Below are 13780 nucleotides of genomic sequence, written 5' to 3'. Positions count from 1 at the left end.
TTTTGAATTAGCTCTTGTGTTTTGCTTGTCCTCCTTGGTTTTGGGTGGAGTTCTCTCTAAAGGCCTCTTTTTATCTTTAGCTTCCAGCTCATTATAATTATCTTGTAATATTTCAGCTATATATGTATTATTCTCTTGTGTTTCTAATTCCTCCAATATCTCAAATGAATTTGAACATACAGTTGCACAAGTATCTTGATTTCTTGCTATATTAGTTTCTTGTAAAGTTATTTTTTCTTCTGATTTATCTATTAGGGGTTTGTTATTTGCTTCCATTTTTGTTTCATTCTTTGAGCTCATTGCAGCAGAGAACATTTGCTTCCTAGCGGGATCATGCATTCCTCTAACTCTCAACTCTAGTTTGGCTTCTCTTATTGGCATTCCTGATCTCTCCTGAAGTCATTTCAGTTCTGTATTGTATATATAGTACATACACTCCTTAGACCTAGCATGGTGATTTTGGCCACAGTTTACACATTTTGGTTCACCACACTTCCACTGCGTGGTATGTTTGTCAGATCCACAATATGCACAAATCGATATATTTCTGCAATTTTTCCATGTATGCCCATATTTACTGCAGTTTTGGCACTGTAGTGGTTTTGGAACATAAGGTCTCAGTTCTCTATTTTGGCCCATGATTTTAATTTTGAAAGGCAATTCTTGGCCTTCAAATTTTATTTTTGCTATTTTCAATGTCTTTTCATTACTTTGTTTACTGGTTATACTGTAAACTTCACAATCTTGTATATTGTTGTACCTTTTTTTAAGGGAATCCAGCAAAATATTTTTCTCTATTGGCTCTTCACTTTTAGGAAGTACTACAGTACCTGTACACTGTTCATATTGTCGTGCTTTCTTATCGTTACTTTTATATTGTCTATGTTCTTTATGGTTAAATAATTTTCAGATTGATTTTTTGTAGTGGTTTCTATTAACCACTCCTGTCTTTTATTTGTCTAAATGACATTTCTGAGGTTGGGTGCCTACTTAACAAATAATTTTCCAATCTTAATGCTGATATTTTTCTGTCAGTTTCCAAGGTCAAGAACCTTGACCAACTTCCACTCCCAAAGAGGGAGTCGAAGTGAGTCAAGGTTGGGTCAATTCTAAATTTGCTTTTCTTTGTGGCTTGTATGGTATTAAAGTTTTAATACCAGCCTGTTCTTCATTACCTGGGTTTTCCTTAGAACAGTCCATTGCCATGCCAGAAGTCGTAGGGGTTTTTGTTTTGGTTTCCATATATATAAAGTTTAAATATTTCGTCCAGGATGAGATCCCTCTCACCAAGGAGGCCCAACTGAGGGAGGAGCATTACTGTTACGCTATGGTAACTGCCCTGGGGAACACTCACCTGGATATACGCCATACCCACAGTGCCTTAAGGGTCGTCAGTCCCAAGCGATCGGACCCAGCACTGTGGGCATGGCTTGACATAAAAATTTCCCCTCGCTTGACCACGTCAGTTACTCTAGTTTTACGGGTGGAGTGGCATGCTGTCCAACTCCACCCTCCATCAAGTTAAAAGAGCGTTCAATTCAATACTCCAAAAACCACGCCAAGGTCGTCAACGAAAGAAGAAGGAGGGAAGAGGGAAAATTTAGAGGAGGAGGAGTAAAGGAGTGAAAGGTCCCAATGTTCAGTTGGATCCACAGCAGAGAGAGTAGGCATACAGGGGCATACTCCCTCTGCAGTGGATCCCTAAGCCCCCCACCTCGTCAAGGAGTTGGGATCAGGGGGAATGGACCAGGGAGTAATAGCTAATGTTTCAAGGCTTACTACCTTAGAAGGACCATACGTTTTGCTTTGAGGGCCATAGAAGCTAACAAGGAGTTGACACTGAAGCAATTCTGGAAGGGCTACAACATTGCTGATGCAGTGAAAAATATTGCAAGTGCTTGGGACGAGGTGAAGACGACCACTTTAAATGGGGCCTGGAAGAAACTGTGTCCACAGTTTGTGCACAGTTTTGAAGGCTTTGACCAGGCAGAAGACGTCGAGACTGTGACGAGGAAGATCGTAGGGCTAAGCAAGAGGCTGAAACTAGATCTTGAACCTGATGATGTAACAGAGCTGCTGGCTTCCCATGGAGAGGAATTGTCTGCAGAGGACTTACTTGAACTTGAACAGCAAATGATTGAGGAAGAGGCGGCGGCACCAGAGCCAAAACCCAGGTCATTAACTGTGAAAGGCTTGTCAGAGGGTTTTACTCATCTGGAGAGAGCCTTGGCTTCTTTTGAGGCAGAAGACCCTAACGTTGCCAGGTTTGACAAAATAAAACGTGGAATGTTAGACTTAGTAACTTTCTACAAGGAGACCCTGAAGGAGAAGCAGACGAAGAGAAGTGTGCAGTCCAGGCTTGACACTTTCTTTCACAAGTCTCCAGTACCACCACCTCCCACTCCTAGTCCTGGTAAGGAATTCTGAACTGTTTTACTAATTTATGTGTTTACATAGTGTATATAAAATGTGTTAAGTTTTTAATGTAACATATACTAAATGTTAGAGTAAATTGTAACTTCATTAATTTTCATCATTTGTAATTTTATTGCAATAGTGGTGACAGTTCCAGATCCCCCTGTAGTACTACTTGTGACAGTTCCAGATCCCCCTGTACCTGGACCCTCTGTAGCAGCCCGTCCACCTGTACGTGTACAATCAGGTAAGCAATTTCATTTTTCTCATTTTCATGTTGGAAATTGTTTACACCCTACATACATACGTACACTAACTTACATAGTGGTACAATGTGTTTGATGTTGCATAACCTTATTATTTTTTTTTTTCATTTCAGACCCCTTTGATAGTGACAGCGACCCAGATGACCCTGAGCCTTTCCATGGTTTTGATGCCTCGCCCTATTCATCAGGTAAGGAATCCTTAACAAATTTGTATAAAATGTTTTATAAATTGCTAATAGAAATTTTATTAAAAGTGTACATATGCTACAATTACATCCACCTTATAATATATTTATGTACCCTATCATTCTTTCCAGATCTAGATGTTCCCTCATCAGTTGATACGAGTATCACCTCTCCAGAGCCCAAATCAGTTGATACGAGTAGTATCACCTCTCCCATTCCTTCAGGTAAAAGAATTCTTCATTTTTTATATTGTACATACGTATTACACACTACATATGTCAAACAGTAATAACATGTGCAGTAGTTACAGTACATGTAGTAGTAACTATCATTTTATATATTTTTTATCATTCCAGACTCCCAAGCACCTGCCCATCCCACTCCATAGCCCAGCCACCCACTCTCATGTACCATATGGCCATCCCAGTAAGCAAGCCAACCACTAGAATTTGGTAAGGACATTTTTTTTTATTAATGTTTTAATTATTACATATGTAATAACCATGTTATGTATGTAACTACATACTATAATAATATGTATTAACATTATCATTCCAGACTGGCATGCACCTGTGACTTACATAAACCAGACCTCTACATAGCCTACATGTCTTCATTTTGCTGAAGGTAAGGAATTCTCAGTTGTGTTTAATGTTTGCATACGTACAATAAATTTTGTACACCTAAGTGGTTACATACTGTCCTTTAATATTAATTCTTCATTCCAGACTGCCCATCATCCTAGCCTGTTATCTGTGATAAAGCACACTGAAGTTAGGTTTGGAATGCATCCTTATCATGAATGCTCTACACCTCCACCTCCATCTCCCACAACCTAGGTAACAGCTTTGAGACTCACTAAAAGTTGGTAAGTTATGTAAGGAATTTCTAAATTAAGTTTTATAATAAATGTTATATGTGATATTAAACCACTGTATGGTGCATATTACTGTATGTAACTTACTCTGCATAGAGGACTTACTGACAAAATTATTTTTTGTACATTCCAGAGTCCCCTGAATGATGTAGGCTATGGGGCCACATAAGACTTTGTCCATCCAGGGTTACATTGAACGACAACTTTAAACTAAAAGTAAGGAATTAATTAACATACATTAACTCTTTTAGTACTCTTGATATATCTACAGTAATTAACATATTGCATTCACAACTTTCTGTAGTGTATATTTTGTACACTAATTTTGTTACTTTTTCCTTCCAGAACCAACATTTTTCACACAACTCCAGGTTGTTACTAACAAATTACTACAAGTGTCATCAAGGGATAACTACAAGTAGAAGCACCATTTTTGAATGGAAAAAACCCTTCAGGAAAGTATACGTATCAAATGTAACATGTAGTGTAACAAAGTATGAACAGTAAGGTTTTTACATACAGTAGTATTACATACGTACATAACTTTTTTTTACAGGAATTTCCAGCCAAGTTTGATTATGTACATACATGTTATAAACCACTGTACGTATGGTTACTGTATGTAACTTACTAAACATACATACATGACTTAACTTTGATACTTTTTTGGTACATTCCAGAAAACCAGGACCCCCTCCATGATGCAGGCTATGGGGCCACATAAAACTTTGTCCAGGGTTACTACATAACATAGCACGACAACTGTAAACTACTACTGTACTAAAGGTAAGGAATTATACATAGTAGTAAACATACATTAAGTAAATTTTATACTAAAAAAAAGTGACCAAGATCTCTCACATGGGATAAGTGATCAAGGTCCCTCATGGAATTAGTACGTACATACATACTGTACACTCCCTGCTGAACAGGGGGTGTAGACCAATCATTTACAACATGCATACGTACCAGTTGATATTACTGTATGTAACTTACTATGCATAGAGTACTTACTGACATACTAATTATTTTTTGTACATTCCAGAACCCCCTGAATGATGTAGGCTATGGGGCCACATAAGACTTTGTGCATCCAGGGTTACATAGCACGACAACTTTAAACTAAAAGTAAGGAATTAATTAACATACATTAACTAAGTTTTATACATGTTATATATGTGATATTAAACCACTGTATGGTGCATATTACTGTATGTAACTTACTATGCATAGAGTACTTACTGACATACTAATTATTTTTTGTACATTCCTAAGAACCCCCTGAATGATGTAGGCTATGGGGCCACATAAGACTTTGTGCATCCAGGGTTACATAGCACGACAACTATAAACTAAAAGTAAGGAATTAATTCACATACATTAACTTTTTTACTCTTGATATACCTCAAAGTAAGGAATTATAAACTAAAAGTAAGGAATTAATTAACATACATTAACTCTTTTACTCTTGATATCTATAATTTACATATTGCATTCAGGACTTTGTGTAGTATTTTGTACTAATTGTGTTATACTTTTACCTTCCAGAGCTACCAGACTGGGATTTTAGTGTACTCCAGGATCTACCAAAGGATTAGTGTACTACTATAGTATACAGTGTAATAGTGTTTAGTGTATAATCTAACCTAAGGATTAAGTGTAGTACATTGTGCTTTATAGTGTCACAAGAGTTTAATAAAGAATTATACCTTCAAGAACCATCCTTTGCCATTGAAATAACCACACTACACATCATGCAATACTTGCATGTCACACAGGTAAGGTCTCTCTAACTTTTTCTTAGTTTAAGGCATATTTCCAAGTGTCGTTCCGGCTTACGACGATTTTCGGCTTACGACGCGCCTCAAGAACGGAACCCCCGTCGTAACCCGGGGACTGCCTGTATTTTATAATCTTGGGATTCTGTTTTAATCCTGAGATTTTCTATTTAATTCTCGGGATTAGTAAGAAAATTACCATAACTTGACTAGCAGCAGCAGACATCTGAATGACTCGGCCATTAGCACGCTAAACCACCAACCTTATGATGAATTGATGCTCTCGGAAAAGGAACTTGCATGATACATGAAATACATGACACAACCACTGTTCATTGGTGAAAATTTGGGGGTCGCATGATATGCAAGATCGCACATTACTCGAGTTATATACGGTAATTAAGATTAGGTCCAATGATGACTTGAAAATCCCCTTATTGGGTGGGGACATTCTAGCATCTCCATGCAGTAAAGGAGGTGCACAAGTTAGTGGAATTGCAAGGAATTGTATGGTAGAATTGATTTCTTCTTAACGGCAAAATAAGAGACCAAGAGCTCTACAGGAGACACCAAGGAATTCTTGAACTTGAAATTGCTCAATATTACTTAACCCTTTCATGTCCAACTGACGTAATAGTACATAAAAATACTCTATCCCCTATCTATCCAACTGACGTAGCGGTACGTAAAATTTACCGAAATTTTTCGTACGTGTGGTAGGGGCATTTTTTTTTTCCCCGGACAAGTAGCGATTTCTATAGGCTACATCATACCTTGCACCGTGTATCTCGGGTATCAATATGCCAAAAAAGTAGTTCCTGTACTGCGTATGCTCAAATCCCTGGCATAGTAAAATTCTCACAATGAAATCAGCTGATTGCACCGACACTTCCCTCTCAGTGACCCACATGCGAGGTGTTGTTGACATAAGTGTTTGTTTACATGGTTATGTCTCGCAAGAACAATAGTTTTCCAACGTGCATTCGCGTAGTTTTTATGACAAAAGTAACAGAAAACGCGTTAGTGCATCCCATAAGAGACGATTAGAGTTTCGGCAGGGCTCTGAATCTCCAGAGATGCCAAGATAAGGAGGCTTCTAATGGACTATGACTTTTCATGGAAGGCTCATAGGATTAACCTAACCCCAACCAAGCAAGCCATGGAACTACTTCATCTGGAGTAGGAGGAAGAAATTCGCCCGATAAGTATAGCTTTTGAGCTACGAACGATAATGTTGACAACGATAACATTTTTTTTCGTTTCGATCAATTTATAATGTCAAAATAAAACTGTTGCTGTTACCAAAGCCATTTTTCTTAACTCTCCTTTTATTCTTCAACTTTTCCTCTACATTTTTGTATATTTACAAAGTAATTTCTATGAAAAATAACCGAGATAGGGCTCTTAAAAAAATTGTTATTCTAGGAAGAAATGTTGACAACGGTAACATTTTTTTTTTCGTTTCGATCAATATAGAACATCAAAATGAAACTGTTACCGTTACCAAAGCCATTTTTCTTGACTCTCACTTTATTCTTCAACTTTTCCTCTACATTTTCGTATATTTACAAAAGAATTTCTATGAAAAATAACTGAGATCAGGCTCTTAAAAAAAAAAAATAAATAAATAAATAAATAATTCTAGCGATAATTCTCACTATGCGCAGGGCAGAGTGGTCTGTTTCTTATCCTATTTTCTATAAATTTTTTCACCGGCTGGACTTATTCATTTTCCATTGTTTTATATGTCGATATTTAGAGAATTTTGTTGGCTTTCTCATAAAAAATAATTTATTTGCCTAACTGTTATAGCATTTGACCTACGAACGATAATGTTAACAACGGTAACATTTTTTTTCGTTTCAATCAACTTATAACGTCAAAATGAAACTGTTGCCATTACCAAAGCCATTTTTCTTGACTTTCCCTTCATTTTTCAACTTTTCCTCTACATTTTCATATATTTACAAAGGAATTTAAATGAAAAATAACCGAGATAGGGCTCTTAAAAAAAACCAAAATTTTCTAGCGAAAATTCTCACCATGCGCCGGGCAGAGCGCTCCGTTTCTTACCCTCTTTTCTATCAATTTTTTTCATCGACTGGACTTATTTGTTTTCCATTGACTTATATGCCGATATTTAGAGAATTTTATTAGCTTTCTCATAAAAAATAATTCGTTCGCCTGATTCAGTTTTTGGGTTATGAACGAAAATATAAAAAAAGTAGTAAATTTTTTTTTTTTTTTTTTTTTTTTTGTTTTTTTTTTTTTTTTTTTTTAAATAACTCACATTTTTTCGTATTTAGAGGGCTGGGACTCTTATTCTGACTATTCCACCATAAAATGCGAACATTTAGAAAAAAAGGACAGGAAAATGAACGTTGTTGGCATAAAATTTATATTTTTGCTGAATTTTCGAAATAATTATTTTTTCGCACTGTCGAGCGCTCCCAGACACCTCGGATATCTGGGGGGACAGTGCTCAAAACTAAGCGGATATGAAAGAGTTAAGATATAAGGGGCAGGCATGAATCTGAATCAAGCTACATTAAGGAAACACATGCACTGCTCAAGCCTGTGGGCTATCAAAGGAATAGTAATTGTCTGGGTGTTCCTGTTCATCTACATGCTAGTAAGTCTACATGACGAGCCCCCACAGCAACTGCTGAACTCACAGATGTAAAGGCCATCTGTAGGTAGTTTGTTCTTTCTAAATCCCCAATCACCAAAATAGTCCTTCCATAAAATGAATGATCAAATCATATATTGTTTGGCAAAGGGGTTTTTACAACTGCATGCCCTTGCTGTCATCAACCACAGCTATTGGTGGTGGGCCTAGCCTTTGACTAAACAGTCCAACCTGCAAGACAGCAGCTCTCCTTTTAGACTGCAGCAGTTACCTGCAGCAGCTGTCCTTTTAGCCACCCTTTACAACCCGTCAAACCTACAGTGGTAGTATTCTTACACCCCTACCATAGGGGAAGTCAAAGACAAGATATAAAACACAGTGGTAAAACCAGTGTTAATGTATGGAGCAGAAAAATGGGCTCTAAGAAGAAAAGAGGAAGTAAAGCTTGAGAGAACAGAGATGAGAATGCTGAGGTGGATTATGGGAATATCGCTGCTTGAAAGTAATGATTACAGAGGTGATAAAGTGTCACGACAGATGGTATGGGCATGTGCTGAGGATGGATGACAAGGAGAGTGAAGAGGGCTTGGGAAGAACCTGTTAGAGGAAGAAAATCAAGAGGGAGACAAAGACTTACATGGTAAGATAAAGTGAAGCAAGATATGGAGAGAAGATGTTTGGTGGAGGATGATGTCTTTGATAGAAGGTAGTGGAGAGGGCGCATCAGGCAACCGACCACTTAATGTAGGGATAACGGTGGGAAAGAAGATATAGGAAGCTTCTTTCAGGTCTAAAATTCTTCAAGAAGCAAGTGCCTTGTCATGTTTGACAGACAAGCCTGCAGAGTTAAGTATCATCCTCATATCAGAGAATTAATAATCGTAATGCATAAAAACTGGGTCAGGTGAAGGAACAGGTCCTTGGCCTTTAGAATACTGTTGACAGGAGTTGGCCAGCTTGAATACTATAGAGGCGCTGTACACTAAAAGTGCACATAAAACATCTTAAAGGAACTTGCATGACTGAGGATGTACTGGCAAGAGGAGTACATTTCTGCATTTCTACCGTCTGACCATTCTTAGAAAGCCACTTAATCCATGCTAGAAAACCCAAAGTATGGGGACAGACACTTCCTGTTATTCGGTCTCAAAAGGTCCATGAATGACTGCCTATTTCCAATTGCTAATGGAGCTAGGAAAAACAGGTAAAAATCCCAGTGAATTACTGTCTGGTCCATTTATTCTCCCTAATACAACCTCCTCCTAAAGAGAGAAAAGACTTCTGGAAACAATAAAGGAATGGCTATAAGCAGGAGATTAAATCAGTGGAAGGCAACCAAAAAGAATCACAACTTCCCTTCACCATCTCCATCATGTAAGGTACTGGTCGCAAGTCTCTCCAATCATGCGAAAAGGTTGCAACTGCCCATCTACCAGGACCTGCAGTCTGCACTTATTCCCAAAAGGTATAAAACAGGATTGAACCAACAGGTACTCCCTTATCGCCTTACCCTGAGCTGCATAAGTAGAAAGAAGCAAGTGTTCTCACTTATACCAAACCGAGTTAGTATAAGCATGAGGACATTAGCTAGCAGCATCAAAAATGAGTTAACTCTCTTCCTCGCTAAACTCCCTGCTGGTGGCAAAACATTAAAGCTGGCTTCATAAACTTGCTAGGTTGGCGCCTCCACTTCTCTAAGTTGACGCAGAGAAGAGACATTGTACTGAGCAAAAGGTAACCACTCAACAAGCTAGACTGAGACTCCATCAGCATGTCCAAAATCGAGTTCGTCTCCCCATAGGAAAAAGAAAGAAACTGAACCTCCTACTGAAGACAGTTTAAGCACCGATAAGCGCTGGTATTGCAAGAGGTATACCCCGTTTCTCTGCAACTTCATTAAACACAAGAAAACCAGCCACAGCAGACCTAAAGGGAGCTTTGTGCGTCTGAGTACTATTGAAGCTAAGAAATACTCTAATTGAAGGAGAAAGCTTAGGTTCTCTTCTCCAAATATTTAAGGGACGCTGAAATACACCAAGACAAGAGAGACCCTATGTGGCCTCTTTCCTCAACTAAATGACCCTACATCAAAGCATAATGTTGCAACAAACGCCCAACAGACCGAAGGAGTTTCTCCAATTCAAACTCTTCTTCCACCAGAGGGCAACAGGAGACAGCTACCGACAATAGGTAAACAAAGGAGTCTAAAGGATTGCTCTTTCTTCGCAACAAATGGCGACAAGAAGCGACACTTGTCAATAGGAGGCACCAGCAGTTGAGTATTATATCGCATCCATGACTCGAAGGGAGACAGTTTTAAGCGACTCATGGAGTCAGTCACTCAGCTACGTCCACACAAGTCAGCAGACAGAAAGAAAAGTGAGGTGCAAAAGAAAATGGTAAAGATTTGGAGTTGTAACTCCCCTCCCGCATCATCCGAAAGCAAATCAACATACTTGAAAGTGTTCCTATAGGGCACATTGTTAGAAAGCTCTGAAACTAGAATAATATCTAGCTTGGAAAGAACCTTAGGTACTATAAACAATGTAGATTTGAAAGAGAAAAATTAATTGAGGTAGCAGTAGGAGTTGTCAATAGCTGAAGAAAAACCATGCAAAGAACAAATAAGTGCATTTCGACAAAGAAAGAGGAATAGGCTAGCAGACAATTAACCAAACCTTGAGAGATTGGTTAAACCGTCGATTGAGAAATCTTATCAGAATATGCAAAACTCACTACAGACACATATCATCTCAATAAAACTGTCAATACCTATATGTTATTAGCCCTATGTATGCTAAAACCTAAACTAGGTGCCAATGACGGCAGAATGTGCATACTACAGAGCGAAGATTACCATTTACCAAAACAATCCTTTGGTGAAAGAGCTAGGCAGGATTCAGACCGTGAAATGGAGATAGGAGTTGAAGGGAACAGAAGCCAATCGCCCCCAGAACCTGGCCGGTTCTCTGGCAGCGGACTTTCTCCAATTGTCGCAGGGCAGTCCTAGGCTTGGGCACCGACACCTCAACTCTACAAGGGAAGCACGAAAATGAACATTCACTATGGGGGGACTCAGAACGGTTCCCTATCATAAATTCAGTCAAACCTTTGACAGAGTTCAGAATAAGGCTTACATCCTGATTAAGTTTCTTGATACGCTTTTCCAAAAGGGAAGCGCAAGTTGGAGCTACATAGGAAATGTCAAGTAATACTAGCTTAGGAAAAAACCATCGGCTGGTTCAGGAAGAGGAGAAAAGGAAGCTTATGCCCTGACCCAATTAATTACTTCTGCAATCTATCTGCTTCCCTTCTTTTCCTATCTCTGATACTGTAAGCATAAGATCCTTAGGCCAATCCCTGCATTCCTCACACTGTACCCCTGCAGCAGTACAAATAATACGGTGATCTACCTCATATTTAGGCATCCTGCTTACATAGCACTCATTCCTACATAACCTAATGTTGGAAGATTTGTTTTCGGTGGAACACATCCTGAGATTATTAAAATTACAGTACCTTGACAGGAGTAAAAATTTCACGAAATACCAATACCTGCCTACACCTAATGGCAGCAAGAATTCTGAAATGAGCTAAAACATTCAAAACACACCTCATGGAGAACAAGTGAGCTAGACAGCCATCTGGGTAGCCATTAGATTTTATTTTTATTCATTTATTTTTTTAATGCTGACTTGCCTAATCAGCGCGGAGATATAGCTAACTTTAATAGTGGGTAAGATTCATCTCAAATAAAATGAAACGAGCAATGTAAAGGCTTTGACAAAGCAGAACCAAATTAAATTATTTCACATAAGTTGAAAACCTAAGGCTTTATGTTCTATTAATTATTAAGCAACAATGTATGGTTTTGTTCCCATGATTTAAGAAAATCTTAGCTTAATCAAAAGCCTAAGAGAAAGTCACAGATCATATCATCTCTATATGTACTTAAAATTTTAAGTAAGCATGTCATAATTACTTGTTCATCCTTGTTAAAAGTTGATCACAAGACTGTTCAGCTGTTCTCTTATTACCAGAGAGATCCCGACCTCCTGACCCTGTATAGGTGAAGCTATCGCCATTGTCTTCATCATCCTCATATCCACCAGACAATACTATGCTGTAAGCACCCTCACTCTCACGACCATGAATTCCTGCAACATGTGGCCGATGGATTCCTGCCTCTGAAACCTAATGATAAATATGATCTTGACTAAAAATCCTTAGAACATATCAAGTAATTAGAACAAATACATCTGTAACCATAATACACCAACTGATTTAATTTAAATTTAAGTCCCTTATACTATAGTATATTGAGAATGAAAAATCACAATTGTTGAAATTGTATTTTTCCTAACAATATAAACCTGAAGTCCTTTACATTAGAAATTACTTTACGGTGTATTAGGTTTAATGGCCCCCTCGTCTACCCAGCATTTATTCATTTTAGTTAGCTCTAAAAGAGCAGCCATTTTCTCTCCTAATCAGCCGACTTTGGGAGCGAAACAAGAGGCAGGCCAATAGATTGGAATTTCCGTTTAGGCTCGAGCTTAAAGTAAGACAGGCAGGTCACAGGATTAGCTAGACCTCGAGTGAGCTTTAGGGATTCCTAACATAAGAACTCTTTTCCTTCCAAATTCGCTGCTTGTGTTTTTTTGCATCTTTCAGGCAATGCCGGAGGCTATGTGTGAAATCTAGGTGATTCAAAAACATCCAACCTCAGTCTCAGTCCCAGATAGCTACTCCGGATTAAAGGTGTCTAGAAAGTGCAAAATCCAACCATCTCTGTTTCTCCAAGATGACTCTTGCTAATTTCATTTTCAAATCTCCCTTGTAACACTTCTATACTGAAATTCCTTTTGTCCTCATCGGGGCATGTGCTCCCCCTGTGACCTGTTAAAGCTTGTCTTCATTGCATATCTCATTTAAACACTAGAGTTCCTTCCCCAGTGTGTTAAACAAAATTGAATAACTGTAATTGTGCAAGAAGTCTTTATTTCATTTTGTGTCTAATCTGGGAATTTTTCCAGATTGTCTGAGTCACGTGTCCCTGTCTCCTCGCTCGCGAGTGCTTCCTTAACCAAGATAACAATGAGTAATTCTGGAAACCAGCATTGACTTTTAATCTGTTTATGGCCAGCTTTACCCTATTGTGAGAGATAGGATTGGTCCACGTGTGGACAAGTGGCATTTACTTTTCCCAGGCCATTCAACAGCCTCTTGTAAATAGATAATGTAAAGTAATTGGCTGGTTTTTTATGGCGACCTTCTCTAGAGTAAACGTAACCAAATCAATCCTTTTTAAGGTACGTTAGAATCAAGATATTCTGCATTTTCCCCTCTCATATTTTCCTTTACGTATTTGGGTCCTCAAAGCCCGCCCATACGTAAAAGGTAAAGCTGGAACACGTCTGTTAAAAACTCTTGAACAAGGTGATTAGGCAGTAACTACCATCTGGTAGACAGCCTACCCAGATGTAAACATTCCACTTTGACTTTCAGTCCAGGTTTCAAATTGAGGGGTGCCATGAGGTGGGCATAAATGTAAAGGCTCTCAGGTTTATAGTTAGGAAAAATACAATTTAATTTTTAAAATTGTGATTTGTTCCTACATGATATACAA

The 13780-nt window shown here is 38.3% G+C and overlaps 1 protein-coding gene and 1 long non-coding RNA gene across 2 annotated transcripts in view; one reads left to right on the top strand and one right to left on the bottom strand.

The window, feature by feature from the left end:
- LOC135219861 (E3 ubiquitin-protein ligase UHRF1-like) overlaps window positions 1–13780 on the bottom strand; it is a 207727-nt gene that overhangs the window by 123812 nt on the left and 70135 nt on the right. Inside the window, exon 8 of the mRNA XM_064256982.1 lies at window positions 12134–12345. Within this exon, the coding sequence (XP_064113052.1) occupies window positions 12134–12345 (212 nt within the window). The remainder of the gene's footprint in view (window positions 1–12133; window positions 12346–13780) is intronic.
- On the top strand, window positions 2785–5650 carry LOC135219862 (uncharacterized). The gene is made up of 8 exons (XR_010315518.1): window positions 2785–2869; window positions 2999–3091; window positions 3224–3319; window positions 3426–3494; window positions 3596–3735; window positions 4790–4872; window positions 5020–5102; window positions 5293–5650. It is a non-coding gene; the product is annotated as an uncharacterized LOC135219862 (long non-coding RNA).

Source organism: Macrobrachium nipponense, chromosome 1, assembly GCF_015104395.2.
Source record: "Macrobrachium nipponense isolate FS-2020 chromosome 1, ASM1510439v2, whole genome shotgun sequence".
Taxonomy (NCBI): Eukaryota; Metazoa; Arthropoda; class Malacostraca; order Decapoda; family Palaemonidae; genus Macrobrachium; species Macrobrachium nipponense.
The sequence above is the reverse complement of the archived record's forward strand: the minus strand, read 5'-3'. Positions and strand labels throughout refer to the sequence as shown.